General features: G+C 47.3%; 1 protein-coding gene across 9 annotated transcripts in view; it reads left to right on the top strand.

Moving 5' to 3' along the window:
* LOC133111338 (myocyte-specific enhancer factor 2A-like) overlaps positions 1 to 23339 on the top strand; it is a 94075-nt gene that overhangs the window by 37106 nt on the left and 33630 nt on the right. For all 9 annotated transcript variants that reach the window (XM_061221573.1, XM_061221571.1, XM_061221576.1 and 6 more), the window contains exons 3-4: positions 1558 to 1774; positions 11717 to 11920. In XM_061221573.1, coding sequence (XP_061077557.1) covers positions 1721 to 1774; positions 11717 to 11920 — 258 coding nt within the window. In that variant the 5' untranslated portion in view covers positions 1558 to 1720. The remainder of the gene's footprint in view (positions 1 to 1557; positions 1775 to 11716; positions 11921 to 23339) is intronic.

The following is a 23339-nucleotide window of genomic DNA, read 5'->3' on the forward strand; positions in this document are numbered from 1 at the left end:
CTCACTCTTTCTCTACTATATTCTCTGTCTCATTCTGTCTGTCTCTCTTTCCTCTCTCTCTATTCTCTCTCTCAGGGTGAAGGGTTCCATCAGACCATAAATATCGATCTTTATGAATTAAGGTTTGAAGACGCCCATCATAAAACTGTTAAAATCCAACTCAGGAAAATGCCTGGTTGGACATGCTGAACATTTATGAATCTTTCCTAGAGGACTGTTTAAGGTGGGCATCATTCAAAATCAATAAGAGTATTACCCTACAGTAACAAATGGCAATTGGCATTGTAACAAGAAGGTTTGAAAGGTAACCTTTTATAGCTCTTACATAGCTATACCTAAAATATGCTCCAAAGGGAAATATCCAAGAAAGACAAAAACACTGCAAAAACCTAAATAAGACAAAAATATTGGCAATGAGGTGAGCCAGTAACTTGAAACAAGCATTTTTTTTTTTTCTTGCAAGAAAACAATAAGACACTTTTTAAGACAGACTATTTTCCCAGTGAAACAAAAGGACACGCTGTAAAGACATGTGTTCTTGGTGCGTCCAGCCAAGCCCTTTGATTCAATCTGGGATTAATTTTCATATGCTCGGTCCATTTACCCTGAAACAATTCAATTTAATCTCAACCCGATGTATTGATGCGCTGACGTCCGACGCTGCGGGATGTATGTTAAACGACGATCGTGAGGTAACCGTTGTTTTACAGCGTGACCCGAGGTGCTCTTTCAATATCTTTTTAAAATATTAAGTGGCGGGTACGTTCTCGTCGAGCTGGGGCGTCGCAGCGGGTCTGAAGACGCGGCGCGGGTTACCGTTACCGCGTCGCAGCACGTTAGCACGTTAGCACGATGAAACGCGATGTGTTTAACGGGATGAGGGAGTGTTATGACAGCGTGTGTGTCCCCGCTGTGTCCCAGCTGATGTAACTCAGAGCAACAGCGGTGGTGCGTGAGCGGGCCTGATCGTTTCTGGCGGCCCGCGTTTCGGATTGGGCCGCGGGGTCGCCGGGCTCGTCTGAGCAGACACGGGACGCCGGAGAGTTACGAAACGGACACGGCGCTTCTTGCCACTGCGACGGCACGGTGGAAAACAGCGCTGTTGTTTATACGGGGGGGGTACGTAACTGGGACCCGGGGGGTCGGTGGTTCAAGCCCCGGTGTTGCCACAATAAGATCCGCACAGCCGTTGGGCCCTTGAGCAAAGCGCTTAACCCTGCATTGCTCCAGGGGAGGATTGTTCCCAGCTTAGTCTAACCAACTGTTAGTCGCTTGAGATAAAAGTGTCAGCTAAATAGCAAATTATTACTAAATGACATTCTGGGCGGTGGCGGTGCGGGCTTAGGTGAGGGGGAAACCCCCGTTGTGATTCTCGCTGCTCTGCCTGTGTGTGCTGTGGATCTGGGCTCCGTGTGGGGGGGGGGGGGGCGTGGTTGGCTAGGGGAGGTTGAGGATTCTCCCAGGAAGCCCCTGTTTGCGTGGGACATGGCGGCCTCCTTGCCCTGTGACACAGTTCTTGGGTCTGACTCTCTCCCCCTCCACCCTCTCCTGTTTCAGATTGCGTGGAGGGGAGCCGGACCGCGGAAAAGCCAGGGAACGCGGACAATGCGCTAGAGGAGCGGAGCGAGGACAAGCTTGGGAGTTTTTCCGATCTTCAGGGGGGCGTCAGGGAGTCGGCAGGGAGAGGAGGAGGAGGAGGAGGACAACACGGAACGCCAAAATGGGTCGGAAGAAGATACAGATCACCCGGATCATGGACGAGAGGAACAGACAGGTCAGTGTCTCCAACACCCCCCCTCCACGCCCTATCACTCCACTCCAGCTCCGATGTTACCCGCCCCTGGGCCGTTACGCCGACGTCAAATACGAATCCATTTGGTGATTCATGTTTTCCAGCATATTCCGGACTGAATATCGCAATACTTAGGGGAGGGGAAGGGTGAAATCTAATGAAACCCCTATTTTAGCTGTGTGTATGTGTGTATGTACGTGCGTGCGTGCGTGCGTGCGTGTGTGTGTGTGTGAGACCATGTCCTACAGGCATTTTTTGATGCTGCAATAAGGCAGTAAGGAGGTGACTGTTCTCTATCAGAGGCAGTTGGTGTGAAAGCCATGAGTATGACATCACTGCTCTGTGGGAACGGCCGGTCTGCGGACAGGACCATGAGGGAATAGTCAAAACAGTCTTACCCAGAGACGGTCAGTGAATCAGTTTGACGTTGTCAGAGAACAAGTGTGTGTGTTTCTGTGTGTGCGTGTGTGTGTGTGTGTGTGTGTGTGTGAGAGAGAAAGAGTTTGAATATGTTGGATGTGTATGAGTGTTCATATTTATGTGCGGGTATGTTTGTGAATGTGTTCATGTACGTGTCTGTGTGCATCTGTGTCTGCGTGCATATGTGTGATTGATTGAGTGAGTTTGTGTGTGTGAGTGTCTGGGTGTGTGTCTCTGTGTGTGTGTGCGTGCGTATGTATGTGTGTTTATGCGTGTGTATGTGTGTGCGGATCTGTTTGTGTGTATGTATCTGCAAATCCGTCTGTGTGTGTGTATATGTATGTGTGTGCGTGTCTGTGTGCGTGTGTATGTGTGCTTGTGTCTGTGTGTGTGTGTGTGTGTGTGAGAGAGAGAACGTGTGTCTGTGTATGTATGTATATGTGTGTGTGTGTGTGTGTGTGTGTGTGTGTGTCTGTGTCTGTGTGTGTGTGTGTGTGTGTGTGTCTGTGTGTGTGTGTGTGTGTGTGTGAGAGACAACGTGTGTCTGTGTATGTATGTATGTGTGCGTGTGTGTGTGTGTGTGTGTGTGTGTCTGTGCGTGTGTGTGTGTGTGTGTGTGTGTGTGTCTGTGTGTGTGTGTGTGTCTCCGTGGTAATGACCGCAGCGGACGGCACCCTCTCATTACCGGGGCGGATTAGTGGGACACACAGGGTCCCCTGTGTCCCCTGTGTCCCCGGCTGCCATCTCGGGGGCTGACCGCAGAGCCAGGAATCCGGCCCTCTTGCCTGCTCTAAATATAACCCCCTCAAACACACCACACGCCCTCAGCATGTCTGGGCTGCTCCCGTCTCTCCCGTCTGAGACCAAGAAAATGAGAAAAGGCCGTTTACGTATTCCGGCGTTACTTTAAACTCATTTCCTCTCGCCCTTTCAATTTCAGACACTAAAATACACAGGCCAGGTGCATAATAAGCATTCTGGGTACAGTACTGATGCTGACTAGTGCCACACTGTGAAAACCAAAAAAAAAGTCAGTTTCAACAAGTATTTTATTTTTCTGATTCGATATACAGTAATTTGACTTTTATTACGTATTTGCGAAAAAAGACAAAAAGAAATGGGGTAAGAATCTTTCACTTATCCAGCAAATAGTGCCTTAAAACAAGCAAATATTTTTATGAATATATTTAAAAAGATTTTAAGTGTCATTGCAAGACTAAAACACTTGTTAAAACATAATTATTTTGCAGTGCACATTGATACAATCTTGATGGTGTTGTGAGCCTTTGGGACCTCATGTTGGGTGGTGCTATTGTGTGCTGTCAGTTATTGGCTCACACCGATTAAAATGTTATGCTATCATGAAATGTCCTGATTCGTTCATATTATTATGTCACTGATGACACCAGCGATCTCAGCCCATGTTGAATCCTGAAGCCTTAGTCACCATCACAATATTGCGGCAAGATGCTGAACTTTCAAGTCCTTGACGTCATCCTTCCCGATTTCCCACGAGTCGCTCGGCTTCCAAACTAACTTTTTCTCGACGTCCAACTTTCTTTAAAAAGTCAAATTCTGTTACTGTGACATATGTTAGCCCCCGCTTTATTCCACAATGGCAGCCCACAGTCCGCTTTCTACTTATTGCTCAGATTCCCGACTTTGCTGTGATCTCTGATTTCTCCTGCCAAAAATGAAACCGTTCGCTGCTCATTGATCCAACCCACAGGCCCACCCTAATGTCTCGAGAGACAACTACATTTGGGCATTCAGCAGATGCTCTTATCTGGAGCCACCCACAAATCGTGAATGCGGGTTTAGGAAACGTGTACGGAGCTGATTCCCAACGTAGCGCTTGACGTTAGCTGTCAATACAGAAACCTACAATGTAAAGTTAAGAGCCGCATTAGCTGCTAGAGGGATATTGAGAACGTAGTGCTTTAAGTAGCAAATGGGTGTCGGGTTATAGTGTTAGTGATGTAACGGTGCTAAAGCCGGTAAACCCATGAAAAATGCAATAGAGCCCAGCTTCAGTTCATATGAAGAATAATCTTATTTGTCGGTGGGTTGATGGTAGGCATTACCTCTCCTCCGGGCAGCGTCTGAACGAGAGAGACACAGGTTGTAAGTCTTCGCCCTCCTTTCTGTGGCATCAGCAGAATAAGGCATGCCGGGTAATTACCCGGAGATAACAGCACCGGAGAGATGTGTCAGCCTCGCCGTGGCCGGTCTGTACTCTCGTATATAGGAGATGAAAGAGCCCATTTGGCGTGTGTTCTTGCAGTTACTTGGCGAATAAGGAGGTGGCGAGCTCTGCACAGCAGACACGGGGAGTGAACCTCGGCCTCCTGCCTCGCAAGCCAATCGACATTACCTCATCCTCAACAGACCAGACTTGGTCAGTGGGAATGACCTCCTTATTGGACCTTTAGTCACTACGGCTGTGCTGTGCTGCGGGTGATTGGTGCTCGCGGTGCCGAGTGACAGATGGAGCGCCAATTAAAAGCCGCTGCCTATTCTGCCTGTTCCCAGCATGACAGCCTTCATGGCGATGATGCTGATGACCGTTCTCCAGTGAATTCTGGAGAAAATGAAGAACGGTGAGATGTACGTGAATGCATAAATACGAGCTGTTTGTAAACACAGTATCGGTCAAAACAGAAAATGGAAAGGGGGAGAATGGATGTGCACTATCAATTGTACATAATGGGTGTGTGGGGGGCGCGGTTGGTGGGCAGTGGTTGTTTTTTTTTATTGAGTCATTCAGAACTTTGAAGCCAGATATTTAGAAAGAAAACAGTGCCCAAAGCCTTGGGTTAGAACCGTACGCGGACATCTCGAGCCTCGCTCGTTCACCACTCTCACGCACACCGAGGCTGATTGTTTTTCTTTCCAAATGCGCGCCCGGCTTCCCGGGGAATGTATAATTTGTGTGACATAATGGCGCTTTTTGGCCACAGGAGTCCAGTGTTCTGTATCTCAACTCGTTTGATTAGAAGAGACAACGGGCCGGCTCTGAAGCACACACGTCTCGTACATGCCCCCCCCCCACCCACACACACACACACACACGTCTCGTACCCAAGCCCCCCCCACACACACACACACACACACACACCGTCGAATTGCACTCCGCCGACCGTCTCGTAAGGTCTCCGCACTCCCCGTAAAAACCGCCCGTAACTCTCGCGACCTCCAGGGTTCGCTCCTGTAGCGATGCCGGATAATAAGAATCGTTTCGTACTCTGGGAAAGGGCAGGCTTCCTTCGGTCGGCCGCTCTCCGTGTGACATGCGAGCCGCTGGATCTCCGCCAGGCGAGAGCGGAGGTTCTTTCCGGGACTGGAGCGCAGGGGAGAGGGTCTGGCTCGACACGCATCCCCGGAAAAGGCTCATTTCAAACCCCGGTGAAAAGAGAGCCGGGACAATGGACGCCCTCCATTAGAGAGCGGCGCTGCGCACGGCAGACTGCCCCCGGCCTGTAATTACGCTCATTAACGGCGGCGAGCGCCTGTCTCGAAACAACCGGAAAAAACCCCAACACCTAAATATGGAAATGTACAATGCGCTTTGTTGGCGGCGTATGTTTTTTCTTTTCCCAAATGGCTCCCATGGCGAAAGCGGGGCTTAATTACCGTGCTCTGTTTTGATCGCTAACGCCCGCCCCGTCGCTAGCGCTAACGTTGTTTACACACACAGCAGGCCTATGGCCAGAGGCATCGTCCATTTTTAGTAACTGCGGTGTAAACATCGCAGTGTTCGCTGCGGGTGATTCGTTCGTGGACATCTGGGTACAGGCACAGATTCGCGCTGGCGGACAGAGATCCCGCCGAAACTGTCACCTGGGACCTGCGGCCTCCGATGTCCCCCCCCCCCCCCCCCCTCAGTGGCTTTCCCCGGGGAGACGCAGTGGACCGCTGTATCCATCTCAGCTACGGGGAACCGGTCGCCAGGGGTAACGGCCCCAAGCCTTTGATATAATTTTCCTCTTTCCCCGCCAGTTCTCGCCGCAAACTCCGCTTCAGGCCGGTCTCCAAAACATCACCTGCCGAAAGACCCGATTCTCCGGATTCACAGAGTGAACTTCTCTGCTCTGTTCTCTCTTTAATTCTCCTTTCATTTCAGTTGCTACATCTCAGATTCTTTTCCTCTCTCACTCTGGCAATGTTTTGTTTTTTCTCTCCGCGTTTGTCTTCTCTTTGTTTCTTTTGTTTAGTTCTGTCTGTTGCCATCTCAAAGTATCTCTCTCCCTGTTCCTCCCTCTGAAATATCTTGCGCTGTCGACAGATTTGGACCAATCAAAATAATGTCTTCCCTGGAGAACACACAGTCTGATCGGTTTAATACTTTCTTTCATTCCGGTACAGAGTTTACCAAGTGGTTGCTTTCCACCAAAAAAATGCTTTGTTACCTTTGGAATTGTAGTCGCTGTTGCTGGAGTTGTTTACATACGAATCGCAGTGAGATGTCGTACGTGCTTTGTCATGGTTATTTTGTGCCGAGCACCAGATTAAAGAAAATGTGATAATTTCAGCCTGATTGAAAAGGCATTAGGGAGAAATACGAGTACGTCCAGAACCGAACGGCTCGGGACGCACGGAGGCACGACAGGGATTAAGCGGCGAGGAGCATCCGAGGTGAGCGGAGGGGGGGAGCTGGCGGCGCGTTGCTCACGGTGCTGTTTTCCCGGGCTTTGTTTTCGCGGATGCTAATAAGCGCTAAGAGCCGCTGCGGTGGTTTTCCGGGGGAACAGAGTGTGCAGTTGATGAACACTCAGTTGTCTTCTTTAGACCAGGGCGTCTGATGAGCAGATGTGTTTTTCATAAGGGTTCTGATGAAGGGGAAGGACCGAGAATCATATTTAATAAAGAGCTGCCGTAATTGCGCCCCGCCACGCGTAGGACGAAACGCTCGGCTATGTTTAGACGGGTTCCCGCGGGCGACGTTGGGGGGGGTGATTATGCGCGTCGAGAACACGGCGGGTAATAAACGTCGCCCCGGTCTTTTCGGTCTCAGAACCCGAGAGGTGGGGATCGTTTGAGGGGAAACAATGGACCAGACCTGAGATCAGTCCATGAGGAATGAGCCTGCTCTGTTATCTGGACCAAGCCAGGCCAGGCCAAACCGCAATGAAATGTCTCGCTGAGGGCCAATGCTCAGACAGTAGAGAGAGCCCCATTATGAGGTAATGTATGCTCAGAGCCTAGCTATGGGTAATCTGGGCCAAGCCAGGCCAAACCAGGCTGATCCAGGCCAATGCCTCGCTGAGGGCCAATGCTCAGACAGTAGAGGAAGCCCCATTATGAGATAATGTATGCCCAGAGCTGAGCTATCTGTTATCTGGGCAAGGCCAGGCCAGGCCAAACTGGCCATTTCCTTCCCCTAAGATCATCCCAATTTTGAGCTAATGTATGCTCTGAACCTTGCCCAGAGCTATATGATCTGGGCCAGGCTGGGCCAGGCCAAATCAGGCTGATCCAGGCCATGTCCTCCCTCAGGGTCAGTGCCCAGACAGCAGAGAGAGCTCCATTATGAGATAATGTATGCGCGCAGTCGAGTCGTCAGAAGTGGCGGCTTCTTAGCCCACTCGAGGGCCGACGTTGTTGTTAACAAGCAATCAGAGGCGGTCCCCGAATCCTTATCTCAGCTAAGTACACAGTCTTCAAAAGAAAGGCAATTAAGGCCGTCGGAAGGAGCCGCGCCTGACACATCGACGGCAGACGAGGCGCGCGGAGAGGTCTGGATGAGGTCTGACGGCGGGGGCAGGGAGACCGGCGAGAAGGGAGTCGCCGTTGTGCAGACGGGAGACGACCGGCGTCTGGAGTAAGAGTGGGCGGTGAAGGACGGATCCTCCGCCTAGCCTGTTGCACAGGATGACCTGTACTTACCCTGCTGTGAAATCCATCTATGCCAGCTTTATGTAGCTGGTCTAACTGGGTATGAGCTGGTCAACCAGCTAGTGCTGGTAGTTTGTCTGAGCTGTCAACCACCTACCAGCTGTTTCAAAACATAGATTGAGCTGGGAGCCATGATAAGCTGGCAGCTGGTCTAAACCGGTCAACCAGCCGAACCATGTCAAGCTAGGAGCTGGTCTGAACTGGTTAACCAGCTACCGGCTGTTACAAAACATACGTAGATTGAGCTGGTGAAACCATATCAACCTGGGAGCTGGTCTGAACTGGTCAACCGGCTAAATCATGTCGAGCTAGGAGCTGGTCTGACCTGGTCAACTGTTTCATAGTGGGGTAGAAACTTAGAGAATACGAACAAGGAAGCCGCTCACGTTTTCACTATCTGCATCCATTCCTTTTTCAAAAAACAAATTATTCACAGCGCATCAAGTGCATCTGCGCCATTTGCCCAGTCAATTAGACACAATCGCGATGAAAAGGAGGGAAATAATGAAACGGGTGGATGGGGAGGAAGGAAACAGGAAAGAGGGATGGAAGGGAGAGCGATATGCTAGAGAATTATAGCTGTTCGCTGAATGCGCGGAAGAAGAAGAAATTACCAATGTCATTACGGCGTAGAATCGGAGCAACGTTCATCTAATTTTCTTTGTGTGATTGTGTGTACAGGGACGTCACGGAAAGCCCCTAACAATAGATGCAGCACATTGAACCATGGGAGCACGCCATTGGCCGTCACTGTCGACATGTGACCCTGCCGGCGCCGTTTTGAACATTGATATTTAGGGCTGTTTAATACTGTATGAGACATTCGCTCTGTAGTCTTCAGCGGTTCAGTTTGTATAGGGTTCAGGTTTCAGTGTGTTTCTCAAGAACGTCTATGTGTACATATGTTTCATATTTACACAGGCTGACCTTTCACTGCCCTTCTGAGGTAATTCTTTGAAAATGTGCAACTTTTTGACCTTATTTTACGGTCGTTTGTCAGAGGTACCACGGAATTATTTTTTGAGTACCGATGAGTTATTTGAACAGCAACGGGAGATGAAAGCCAGGGTTAATGTGGACTGAGAGAGCATGGCCAACAAATGGCGTTCCCTGGGTTTTGTTTTTCATGCGAATCACCTCAGGGCAGGCGGAGCAGCTGTTTCGTACTGCGCTTTCCTCTCTCTCTTCCATTCCCCCCCTCCTGTCCTCTCCTTTCGTGGCCCTTTCCCCCCTTCCCTCTGCTCTCTCCTTTTCTACTCTATTCTCGCTCCCTCTCTCCTCTCCTTCTCTCCCCCCTCTTCTCTTTTTCCTTTTCCTGTCACCTCCGCCTCCTCCTACTCCTCACCATCCTCTCCTCCGAGCTCTGAAAAGGAGATTCCAACCGCATCTTTTTTCCCCCCACCCCAGCCACAACCACAACAACTACGACAGCAAGCGCACTAGCCTTTCCTAGAAGGGCTTTTTTTAGCGACGGCTATTCAGAAGGTTTGAGTATAGATCGGCGAGTGCACAGCGTGTGGTAGGCGCAAACCGTTGTCTGGCAGCATAATTTAAACCACGGTCTTAAAGCGTGTGGCGATACTCATCTCAGTACGGAGATTAAACGCGGTTGCACAGTTTTAGGGAGCGTATCTGCCGGGCAGTGCGCTCCGGCCTGAGGCGGGGACGGCGCTGGAATCCCTCTCTTTGTGTCAGGCGTCTCCGCAGACCGCGGTGTGAGCCTGTCCGCCGGTCCTTCTGCTCTCAGCACAGCTGTGAAAGGGCTGTCAGAGGGAGGCCGGCCGGTCGGCGTGCCGCGTGTCCGAGCCTTCGGACTCCACGGGCGGTCGGCGCTCTCACGCTTCACACAGTCTGTCACCAGCGCCACTGCTGCCAGGGACAGAGCTCACGCCATCGGCTAATGGAACACTCAAGCACTGCAGAAAAGTCTTAAGTGTTTTCGCTTTTTAATGAGCCTTAAGTAGAACATATTAGCTTATTTAAGTTGCCGTTCGCTTGACAAGTTACATTTTCTTTTGAAATGAGTCAAACTATGTCACCCCATTGGCAATATTTTTGTCTTAATTTAGAAATACGATTTTAAGCCTGCAGTCCAACCGAACTCGCAGGTGACGTGTGCACTCCAGTCCAATGGAACGTGCAGGTGAGGTGTGCATTCCAGTCCAATGGAACGTGCAGGTGAGGTGTGCATTCCAGTCCAATGGAACGTGCAGGTGACATGTACACTGGGGTCTAAAGGAACATTCAGGTGAGGTGTTCACTGGGGTCTAAAGGAACATTCAGGTGAGGTGTTCACTGGGGTCTAAAGGAACATTCAGGTGACATGTACACTGGGGTCTAAAGGAACATTCAGGTGAGGTGTGCACTGGGGTCTAAAGGAACATTCAGGTGAGGTGTTCACTGTGGTCCACCTTTCTCCCCAATACACAGACCTTTGCTCTTTTCAGTTTCCTGCAGCTGTTATTGCTGCACTCTCCACTCGAATGGCTGTATAATCTACTCAGCATGTCCCCCAAAGTGCTATACATAAAACACATAATCCCTCTTATAATTTAGGCTAATGTTATTTTAATATTATTAACTGGAACTGCAGAGTAGAGGTCTACTTTATATTATTAGATGTTTTCTGGAAGTCATGTTAGCATATTCCATATTTATTTTCCCTTGGCACACAACAAAAGGTCTTAAGTAAAACATTGTAAGTGCCGTTGCCATTAATTTCAGTTTAGCTGTGCGCGATGTTACTGCCATGGAGAATGAGTGTGGAGCTCAGGGCAGCGTGGCAAGTGTGCAGATGTGTGTGTGCGTGTGTGTGTGTTTGCATTTCTGCGTACATGTATGCGTGTGTGTCCCTGAGTCTGTGTACAATTGCGTCTACGTTTGTCTGTGTGTGTGTGTGTGTGTGTGTGTAAGTATGCATGCGTATATGTAGTGTGTGTGTGTGTGTACATATGTATTTTGGATAATCATTTAACTTGGTTGAAGTGTACGGAAGCAGCAGTCATCTCGGCTGTGGAGCTTCTTAATTGCTATGCCTTACTGCCCAGTGCATCTCGTCCGTGAAGGAGTTACTGAAACAGGGGCTCCTCATCGCTCTCCTCCTGGTGTGGAGCAGAACAGCCGTGACAGTGCGAGAGAAGCACCGGAAATTTCCACAGGAGTTTGAGCCCGGAGCGGCGAGGGCTGGCGTCAGGGAAAAAAGCGTCTTTAATCACTTTTTAGATGGTTTCAAACTTCCGCTAATCAGCTTAGCTTCATCCCTCTGAGTCACTGCCAAAAAGAAATATTCTATGTGTGTATAATGCTGTGTGTGTGTGTGTGTGTGTGTGTGTGTGCATAGTATCTTTTCACACAGCCAAATAAAAAAAACACATTTTGATGATTCAATTTGTGTTATTACGTTGCAGTTATTTACCTGGTGTTTTTATTTAATGCGAGGGCCCAACAACTGCACAGATCAAGCACTTTAGCCACCAGGCTATAGGCTGCCTCATCCTTCCAAAGTGTTCATGTCATACATACAACATTGCGATTGTAATGCAGTGCACTGTTTGGTTTACCCTGTGCTTTGCTGAAAGCGGTTTGTCTTCTTCTTGGTTTTTGGTCCAGGTCACCTTCACAAAGAGGAAGTTCGGCTTGATGAAGAAGGCCTACGAGCTGAGTGTGCTGTGCGACTGTGAGATCGCCCTCATCATCTTCAACAGCTCCAACAAGCTGTTCCAGTACGCCAGCACCGACATGGACAAGGTCCTGCTGAAGTACACCGAGTACAACGAGCCCCACGAGAGCCGGACCAACTCCGACATCGTGGAGGTGAGAGAGAGTCCCTGCTGGAGAAAAACAGCTCACGCTAGGCACCTGGTTGACCAGTTCAGACCAGCTCCGTACTCAACATGGTTTGTCCAGCTCAAGCTATGTTTTGGAACAGCTGGTACCTGGTTGACCAGTTCAGACCAGCTCCGTACTCAACACGGTTTGTCCAGCTCAAGCTATGTTTTGGAACAGCTGGTAGCTGGTTGGCCAGTTCAGACCAGCTCCGTACTCAACATGGTTTGACCAGCTCAAGCTATGTTTTGAAACAGCTGGTCGCAGGTAATTCTCAGCTGGTCGTACCTGGATTTTACACCAGGGAGTCTTAAACAGTGGTCTCAAACTATCAGCCGTGGAAGGCTGTGTGTATGCTGGTTTTCATTCCAGCCTCAGGTCTGCATTATATAATTAGCTCAATTGTTTGCCGAATTAGGGCTGTAGATTTGCACATTATCTATATAAAGTAGTATGTGCTGTGTCTAAATAACAACATATTCTTTGCTTTAATGCAGTTAAGTGCATTTGCTGAATGAGTAATTGGAATCACTTAAGGCCCAATTAATTGGTTGGAATGAAAACCTGCATCCACAAGGCAATGCACTTGAGACCACCGGTCTAAATCGAAAGTGTGAATTTGAAAGAGCTCTCTGAGGTTTGTGCATCAAAGTGAGTTTTCGTCTTGCAGGGAAAAACTGTTTTCTTTTTTTAAATGTAAAAAGCTAGCTGGTTACCCACGTCCTTAGTGTCACCTCTTGTTTGCGGCTGGTAATTATATTAAGATTATTTTCTTTCATGCGCTTGGTGTGTGCTACTATATGCAGTGGTTGCGTAGTTGTGCCTGATGTCAATTTGTGCAGGTGAATGCTGTCTGAAGCAAATTGGCTCAGCCGTCTTGCAAATGTATTCTGGACATAATAATGATAATGATGAGACTATGGTAAGGGCTCTTTTTACACTGCAAAAAAATATATAAAATTAAGATAAGATAGGATTAATTTCCAGATTCACCAATGGAATAAGAACATTTCATTTACCAAGCAAACCATAACTAAAAACGAGCTGTTGGCCAAATCTCCATTCCTGTCAGTTCTGGAGCAGCCAGTGAAAGAACAGGCCTGACTGTGCATCCTTCATTAGGCCTTTCTCTGTGAGAGCTGCATGGTAGCCCAAAACCATGGTAACGGCCTCCTTGAAAAAGCTCTCCACATGCTGGCTGCCATGACGTGAAACCACCTCCACTTTATTTCTGAGCCCTCCGTGGCCAATGGCCATCATATTTGGAAATTTCCAGAGTTTGACAGAAAAGAAACTTTGATTTATTTTCTTAGATTGGTTCTTAGTCTGGGCGGCACGGATGGTGCAGTGGGTAGCACTGCCGCCTCACAGCAAGGAGGTCCTGGGTACGAATCCCCGTCGGCCGGGACCTCTCTGTGTGGAGTTTGCATGTTCTCCCCGTGTCTGCGTGGGTTTCCTCTGGGTACTCCGGTTTCCTCCCACAGTCCAAAGACATGCAGGTCAGGCTGATTGGAGAGTCTAAATTGCCTGTAGGTATGAGTGTGTGAGTGAATGGTGTGTGTGCCCTGCGATGGACTGGCGACCTGTCCAGGGTGTATTCCTGCCTTTCGCCCAATGTATGCTGAGATAGGCTCCAGCCCCCCTGCGACCCTGTTCAGGATAAGCGGGTTAAGATAATGGATGGATGGATGGATGGGTTCTTAGTCTGAGTATTTGCATAATATACAGTACTAGATTTTTTCAAGATATAAATGTGGTATAAAATTTTTTTTTTGTTAATTTTTACAAAACATTTCTTTTTGCAGAGACATTTTAGTTATTAGTCTCTATGTATCATCCATTACAGGTTTTTTGGGAGAAGTAGGGTACTGCTGTAGCTACTATATCTTATCAAGTATGAAAATATCTTCATTCAATCGGAAGATAAACATTGCACTTTGTAAACGCAGTAACCGGCGTGCTTTGTACTCAAGCTGTTTAAAGATATGGTGACACACAGTCCTGCCAGGTGAGGGCATTTCCCAAGTAAACACACAGGACTGATAACACTTATTTTATTAGATATTAATAATATCGCCGTATATATTTGCTCAAGTGCTCCAGGTGGTGTATTTCTGCTTTGGAGTGCAGCAGCAGAGGTTGCTCTGAACGAGAACCCTGTCCCAGTTGTGGTTCCCATAGCACCGGAGTACGCCACTCTGCGCCTCTGAGCAGGCCGATGTTATTCACGCAAACACTGCTGTGCGTTTCACCTTTCAAAATAGAGATAAAAGCCGGGTTGGGTATCCGGGGAGGGTTGTCTCGGCCACGCGGTGAGGGCTTCGGTCGGCGCGGGGGGAGGTTTGTGGCGCCTGTAAAAAGCTTGCTGTGTTTGACAGCGGCATGCTGGATGGTGGCCGGGGGGGCTGTGTCTTTTCCTCTGTTGTGTGCAGTTCTTGCAAGGCCCCGCTCTGGCCTTTAAAGGAAGGATGAGTGCGTCTTTTCGGAGATGAAGCAAATTGATTTTCTTGTAGGCGTCTCTCCCTCTATCTTCCTCGCTCTCTCGCTCTTTCCCTCTCTCTCCCCCCCTCTCTACCTCTCTCCCTCTCTCTCCCCTCTCCCTCTCTCTCTCGCTCTCTCTCACACTCTCTCCCTCTTCCTCTCACTCTCTCCTGCTCCCTCTCTCTCCCCTCTCCCCCCCCCCCCCCCCCGGCTGCTCGGAGATTGCTGGAGGATAATGGCTTTGATTGGTCTTAAATGTAAAGCATCAGCAAACATCCTCTCCGTCCGCTACGGAGACCCTGTGAGGAGCAGCTGTTTACGGCGCAGCGCAGTTACTGTGGCGCTAGATAACAGGCTAGTACAGCGCCCACGAGCCTCTGGGCTGCACAGCTACTGTACGGAGGACTAGTGGAGTTCCCATGAGCACAGTCATTTTATATAACAGGCTAGGAAATCTCCTGTGATCTTGTAAGGGTGTCTGAAACCAAGACACAATAACAGCCCCTTGGCCTGATGGTGTATAATTAGGATGCCAGCTTTTCACAAAGACACTCACATACACACACCTATTGTCTTACGCCACTTGTTCCTGTTCACTGTTTTAAGTATCCCAGCATCTCCGCGTGTGGGGGTTGCGTACTTCACATTAAAAGCATATGGTTTATTAATGAATAATAAGTAATGACATGCACTTGTTTGAGACCACCATCGACAGCTGAGTGCATAAGCTTATGGGGGAAAGGCTGGTGGGGCCATTTTAAGCCTTGAAGGTGAACTTCATTGCCAAAGGGATCCCACACTGTACTGATCTGAGATCTGTACGATAAGCTGACCTAGCAATGCTTTTTGTGCTCATAATGTAATCTTATTTTTCCTGCACCGCTAATTGAGACAATGCTGTGGGTCATTAAACGATTGAATTTCAGATGTAAATGTAATCCAAACCCCCCCCTCCTCTCTCCTCAAAAACATAGGCCTACCTTACCCTCCCACCCCCACCCTAGGCTGAGGTAATGGAATGTCCCTGACCTTGTATTGAGGCTGGGAATACAGGGCACCCATTGTGCTCATTGTGTGTGTGCGCGTGTGTGTGTGTGTGTGTGTGTGTGTGTGTTCCTGGGGGGAATTCCTGCAAAACGTAATTCTTCACCAACAACTTTTTTTGTGCCCTTTTGACCGGCGGCAATAGTTCCCAACGGTCCAGGTCCGTCTGACGTCACAATGTGGGGAATGCAGGCGAAGGAGAACGCGGCATATTTAACCAGGGCTGGAGAAGCAATAGTCAATTGTTTTTCAGAAAAGGAAAACATACATTAAATACGTATTACAGAGGTCATGAGGACAACTATAGGAACAGACCATCCACTTATGCAGTCTGTAAGTAGCTAATAAAATATAAGTAGCCTGTACTTCTGGGACCAATAGGCAATGCTAAGTGCCTATACTACTGCATGCTAATGTATGTACAGTCCATAGGAGCAATTATAAAAAAATAAATAAAATAAAAAAGTTTCTGTAGTGTTGTCTATGGTAACAACAGGGCATGCAAGTCTCAAGCTAAAAGACTGTAGCGTAAAATACCTTTTGACTCACACGTCTTTCCAGTGACTTTTGTTGTGCAAACATCATGGAGTAACGAAATCCGGGACATTTCAGCAAATAGGTTGGTTTGGCAAACAGACAGCACCGGTGCATTAAATGTTTGATCTCAAACAGGGTTTGGTCACCTCTGCTGACCCTCTCTGGCACCTAAAGAAACTACAACATTTTTGAAAAAGGTACCAAAAAACACATTTCTATGTGTTTGCTTTAGGTGTTAGTGGACAGACAGTGTGGAGGAGGTTGACTTTGTGTTGCTTTCTTATATAATCCTGCCTTGTCCTCATTTACACATATTAAATGCAAAAGAACTGTGTGGTTTTGAAGTTACCTAGAGAGATAGCCTTTAGGTGACTAATGAAGGATACATAAACTTTGTTTATTTGACAGAGCACGCTTTATAAGAATGGGAAGAGACAAGAATATTGCCAAAGTTTAAAAATATCTCTCGAGTCAATCCATCCCTGTTTTACTTATGGTTATACTTTACAGTGATGTCCCCATCATTAAAAATCCAGCAGAACGTATTATAAAGGGTACACCATACATATCTACATATATACAATTCTAGGTGGTTAAGATGTGTTTAGATATCTGGAGTAATTTTCCTTACTGACCAAGGAATGGTGGTCTCTTGATCCCAAAATGACAGTTTAAAAAATAAAGGTTACTAGAGCGAGTTATGTTGGAGGGGGATTTTGGCCCCCTTCCCAACCAGTATCTGAATATCTGGCCAGGGTATGGAATGTATTTGTGTGCCACCTTTTACAAAACAGATCATTGCTATAACTGACAATGATAAAGGTGGGGCGGGATAGAGGGGGGTTGGGTGTGTTGTAGCAGTGCTGTCACATATCTGCGGTGAGGCAGCGGTTCGAGTGAAAGAATGTTTGGAACTGTGTGGTTGGAAAAGGGAGGAAGGAAGTCTGTGGGAGTCATAGGGCCTGTTCTCATAAAGGAAGTTTACCCATCTCCCCATTTCCTTTCCCCACAGGAAGTGATGTCAGCAGGGCGATGATCCTAGTCACATTGCAGATGTTCCTAATGCTTAGCAGTGTGTCAGCTCTCGCTGAAATTCCTCTTCAGCAAAGGAGAACGTTTAGGTACAATGCTGGCAAAGGAAGGAGCCGTTAATGTTAAAAACACGCCAGTACACGGTACACGGAACGTCTGTGGACATACACAGCCTTGACAGCTTGTGTGAATACATCTCCCTTTGTTCTCACACATGCTTATCCTGGATCAGAACCCAGTCCAACTTTCTTTACACAGAACAGTTGCAGCAATGGTGAGGCTAATCTGATCCAGGACCAGTGCTTGGTCATAGACTTACCTCAGTCTGAGATTTTGCCAGGACAGGAAGTTAGTCACTGCGTTGCCTTGGTACCTCATCGGGCCTCCAGCAGTCGAAAGACTTTTTCATTTTGATCACAGTATAAATTGCTCTTGGGAAATTTCTACCCGTGTGACTGTCATAGTAGGTCATTAGAGACTGACGGTTTAGGGTTTACAAAAACTATCGATATTACATAAAATATGAATGAAAAAAATGATAGTAAAATTAATGTTATTGAGAAGGGGCGGACAATATCGATGCAATAGCCTATTGCGAAGATTGTCATTTATATCAGCAATTGCAGTTTATTGGTTGGGCTGCACAGCTGTCCTTGTGATGAATGAGCAAGTTCTGTGTGTGGCAAGCACAGGCAGATTGCAGGTTCCTGATTGGCCAGGTCGGTCAGTGTTTTGTGTTGAGGTGGGGGAAACCTGCTGTCAGGAACCCATCCTCGCTGGCAACGCTGGCCAATCACGAGTCACCCTGCTGGAACACAGTTGGGCTCGGTGTGTCAGGATTAGGTTCCAGGCTACAGGGTCAGGCACTATCACACAAATGTACTCTTAAAGAGGTCTGGAGTCTAATCCATGCAGTGAGCTGTTCTGGGCATACCCTCTTTGAAGGGTAGGTTTTTTGGATTTTTTTTTCTTTCTTTTTAATACTCGATTACATCAGAAATGTTGAGTTAAGAACATAATTATCACATGTTTGTCATCTTACACCTTAACCCTTTGAAGAGTAGGTTTTTTGGAATGTTCTTACAGAATTTCAAGTCAGTGTTCTGAACTCAATTCCCAATTTTAATTCCCCGTAGTGATTGTGACATCAGTATTAGAATGTTCAGTGTAACGAGAGAAATCTGATCTGAACACCAGCCTCTCACTGATGCGTTACCAGTCAGCCAAAGACAAAATCCCCTCTAGCCAAGGGCAATGACGTTCTTTTGAATTTGAGGGGTTATGTCATCAGGGAGCGTTGTTACGGTAACCTGCTACGAGCCTTCGCTTTCCCTGCGCTCCACCGTGCTCACTAGCAAACTAGCCGACCTAACCCCGCTACATTAAGAACATTCCCATCACATATTTGTGACCTCACGCCTTACAGGGTTAAAAGCCTGTGACCTCACGCCTTACAGGGTTAAAAGCCTGTGACCTCACGCCTTACAGGGTTTAAAAGCCCGTGTTCTTTAGCAGCCGCACAGAGGTAGCGACGAGAAACCTCGGCAGGAAACGGAGCCGGCTGCATTTGCGATACCTCTCGCTCCGCTGATGTCACACGCCGACGTTCCCCCGGGTTCCGGGCGATTAAACCTGCTGCAGGAGATTACCCGCTCATTTCGGTTTTATTCAGGCAGACACCGCGGCGTAGGTTTTTAATTGGGGCCGCGGGGGCGCGTCTCTTCCGTCAGGTCTGCTTGTGGCCGGTTAGTCTTTGGGGAGGGGGGGAGGGGGGTTTCACTTTTTGTAATAATTATGTACTTACATAAACGGATCCAGCTGTGATTCCTGGCTCGTGGGACACCCTTGACATGACAGTCCTCGCCTGTAATGTGTGGGAACTCCAGCTGGCTGGGTTCTGTGTGAGCTGCCGGGTGGCTGCTGGAGCTATGCTTGACGATCTGAACACGAGGAACAGATTGTCGATGGATTGAGACAGACAGACAGACAGACAAGCAGGCGGGGAGACAGAGCCATCTTCTCATTTTGTGATATTAACATTTTCACGACAAATAACTTTTTGAGATGGTTGCCCTTTTTTAGGCACTTCAGGAAAGCGTTTCGGTATCATAATGTTGCGTGGTAATGCTCAATTCACTCCGTCGTGCAATAACATAGCATATTAAATCTCGCGTTGATTTCCCAGGCGGTCCATAACACTTAATTTCAACGGTGTTCCGTCTCCTTCAGTATTCCCAACTCCACTTCAGTCTCTCTTCAGATCTTCATCCGACAGTCAAGATGCATCTCATCCTCATTCCTTATTTATTAATTTATTTATTGTTTGGTTATTTGTACACGGTGGTGGCTTACTGTCTGATAAAATGTCAGTTGCCCCGACATTAATTTCATCTTTTCAGCTGATTTTCGACAGACCCTTGATATTGAAAGCGCTGATCTTGAGAGGTAATATTTGTTTAGTCTACGCGGGAGGCGGTGCTGTGTGCTCGGAGACTCTATGACTTTATTACCCTGACATTTACTCAGTGCGTCAGAATCCTAACACTGTTCACCTGCTGCCTCTGGGGTGTCAGGCATGGGAGAGGGGCAGTCTGTGTAGACTGGGTGTTCTGTTCTCTGCCAGTGTAGACTGGGTGATCTGGTCTGTGATCTGATCTGTGCTAGTGTAGACTGGGTGATCTGGTCTGTGCCAGTGTGGACTGGGTGATCTGGTCTGTGATCTGGTCTGTGCCAGTGTAGACTGGGTGATCTGGTCTGTGCCAGTGTGGACTGGGTGATCTGGTCTGTGATCTGGTCTGTGATCTGGTCTGTGATCTGGTCTGTGCCAGTGTAGACTGGGTGATCTGGTCTGTGCCAGTGTAGACTGGGTGATCTGGTCTGTGATCTGGTCTGTGATCTGGTCTGTGATCTGGTCTGTGCCAGTGTAGACTGGGTGATCTGGTCTGTGCCAGTGTAGACTGGGTGATCTGGTCTGTGATCTGGTCTGTGCCAGTGTAGACTGGGTGATCTGGTCTGTGATCTGGTCTGTGATCTGGTCTGTGATCTGGTCTGTGCCAGTGTAGACTGGGTGATCTGGTCAATCGCGTGCCTGCAATCTGCCTGTGTCTATCCCTTCAAAACAGTGACCTTACATGTTATTTGGCTGACACTTTTATCCAAAGTGACTTGGACAGTTAATTAGACTAAGCAGGAGACAATCCCCCCTGGAGCACTGTGGGGTTAAGGGCCATGCTCAAGTGCCCAACAGCTGGCTACACCCGATAAGATCGAACCACTGACCCTGCGGGTCCCAGTCATATACCTTAGCTACTAGGCTACAGGCTGCCCCGTGCAATGTTTGTGCAGCTTAGCTAGCAGACAGCAGTTACACTGTACTAGGGCCACAGGTTCAGGATCAAACTCGGCTAACTCTCCTAAGCCAGTTTCTCGGGTCTTAAATGGTGGCTGGTTTTAGGCTGACATCAGAATATAGTGTGAGCTCTCCGCGGACTACAGTCGGTCACCCCTAACTTCACAAGTTTAAGCCCCTCCCTCCCTCTCGGTTTTGGGGGAGGTCCCCTTGCAGCTCTGACTGTGGCTAATGGAAGCTTTCTCTTACGCTATCGATTCTGCTTTTAATGGGCGAACGCGAAACCGGCCGGGATTCTGGGAAATGTGATTGAGTGTAATTCAATAACATTGAGGGCAAGGACCTCCCCTGAGTGACAGTCTCTCTCCCCCTCCACCCCATGGTTCTCGCCACCCGTAGGCTCTCGTTCGCTGCTTCACTCTGGGACGTGGAAGTATGAAGTCTTATATTTTAACGGCGGATATTCTTAAAATAAAAACGCTAACGGTTTCGTTTCTTAAAGATCAAGAAAAGAAAAGGGCGTGCTGCTGGGATGCCAAAACGTAGGAATTCAGCGTTCTAAAGGACAAGGTCTTTGAAGACGGTCTACTTAATTGATAACGAAAAATAAGCAAGGCACTCTTTGCTAGTATAAATATTAAAAATGCCTGTATTAATGCGACAGCTCCACAAAAGAGATTATTTTAGAAAACAGGTGGTAGCTACCTATGCGTTTCGTCATACCATAAGACGAAACCAGGAGGTAGCTACATGTTTTTAAAAAATCTCCTCTTTGTGAATATTCCACATTAATAAAGGCATTTTTTATATTTATACTAAAGAAGAGTCCCTTGATTCTTTTTTATCGTTATCTATGTTGTTTCTTCGTTATGATAAAAGCATTGGTCGGTTTTATAGTATTATAAATTTATATATTTTTATAGTAACACAATGGGAAAAGATAATGCTTTGCCTTTTTTGCTTTTGCTTGTATGATTTAAAGCTTTTGTCCAGCCAACTCTTAAGTCTTACGTTGATTCAAGGAGGCATATCTTCACCTGGAGGAATGGACTCATAAAGTAATTCAGTACGACAGAACAGACCTGTATGAATCTCTTTTTAACTAACATTAATCAGGTTATATACAATAGTGCATTGAAAGCTCTATAGTGTTTTCCTCTTAAAAGCCGTAATGTTAACATTCAATTTCCTTTCATTCTCTTGAGCTTTGGGTTTGAAATGCAAGTACTTTTTCCTAGTCTCTCTCTCTCTCTCTCTCTCTCTCTCTCTCTCTCTCTCTCTCTCTCTCTCTCTCTCTCTCTCACACACACACACACACACCCACACACACAGGCACACACAGGACCCAGTTTCATCTCCATACACACGTCCATGTGTGACTTACTCCACAGGAAAGGACAGTGGAGACTGCAGGCGGTCTCTAATGTGCACAGCGGCAAGACATGCAACATGGCAATTAATGTGCATGTCAAATCGCTGAAGGCAAGACCCTGTATTATTATTATATTATAATAAGGACAGAGTAACACGGATGAACTGAGGTTCCTTATGTCCCCTCTCTGTTGTTTTGCAATGTGAAGTCGTTCATGGAGAAATGTCATTGTATGGCAGGTGGCTTTATTATAATTTTTTTTGTATTATTATTACTATTGTTGTTATAATAATCAAACAGCAGTACACAGTCTTTACATTTTTGAAGAACATTTTTATCTTAGCAATTTTACTGAATTATGAACAATGATTAACTCCACATGAATCCGCAGCCGGACGAAGGAAGGAAAGGAGTGGAATCTGGACTTTGTCTGGGTGTTCCAGTGGCTTGATGAGTCTCGCACACTGTGTCTCAGTGCTGTAGGTGGTGACAGTTGTGACGTGCACTTTCACAAGTGTAACTTTTAATTTAAAGAGCTCAGCAAGTTCAAGTGTGCCCGCGTATGTTAGGAAGTGTGGGGATATGGACACTGCCAGTGTTTCTTGAGCGGTGGCGATAAGACGCGCTGCTGCGTGCGTTGGTACTTTTACACGACAATTACAGAAAATATTTAAACTGCTCAGCTTATGAAGACAGACTTATCCTGACCGACAAAATACAACACACTGTATTTATATGCCGGACAGATGTACCGCCTTAATGTTAGACTGCGTTAACATACTCTGCAGTCTGCTAATTCTGTCACATTAATGTACCATATGTGTTTCCTGCTCCAGTCTTGCACATCTTATTAACACATATATGTCAGACCCACGACTCAAATGGAAATTAACTACAACTTCCCTGACTACCGTGACTGGTGTGGCACCCGGTAAAATGTTCAGTGTTAATTCAATATTTAACAGAGTTCATTTGAGTCCAATGGGAATCACTTGTAGTCTAATGGAAGAAAATGTACTCTATTAGACTTGATTTAAAGCTGAGGGTTTAACTGCGTAGGCTTGACATGTGGACCTCCTCTGGAGAAACTATGGAACTGACTGTCTTTAGCTCGAAGGTTGTGGACTTTTTGGTAATAATGGCTAGCTACCCTATTCATCAAAGTGACATTTTGGCGGGCAATGGCGGGTAATTATCCAGGCGGTATATCTGGTAAAATTGATACTCGCTCATGTATCTGTCCTTATCACAGAGATTCAGGCAACAGATGTCTCATAATGGCTCAACTGGTTTCTTAAAGGGACCAGTCTCCACGTTGCTTTGCAAGAGATTTATTTTCATTTAGGTTTATTTTATTTCCCTCCTCTGCCAGATTTATTTTACGGAATGCTCACCTCATCGTTGTGGCTAGTTTGGTCTAGTTTTGTTGTTTGCTTCATTAAAGAAACGGCTTTGCAACTGGGTTTGTTGCGTAGGCTATTGTTATCAATACAGCTGTACACAGATAACGTTTCCAAAACATCCACACAGACTGTGGAAGAATCCCGCTGCTACATTTCCGGTGAATTCAGTAACTTCGTCAGGTATAACAA

Source organism: Conger conger, chromosome 15, assembly GCF_963514075.1.
Source record: "Conger conger chromosome 15, fConCon1.1, whole genome shotgun sequence".
NCBI classification, from domain to species: Eukaryota; Metazoa; Chordata; class Actinopteri; order Anguilliformes; family Congridae; genus Conger; species Conger conger.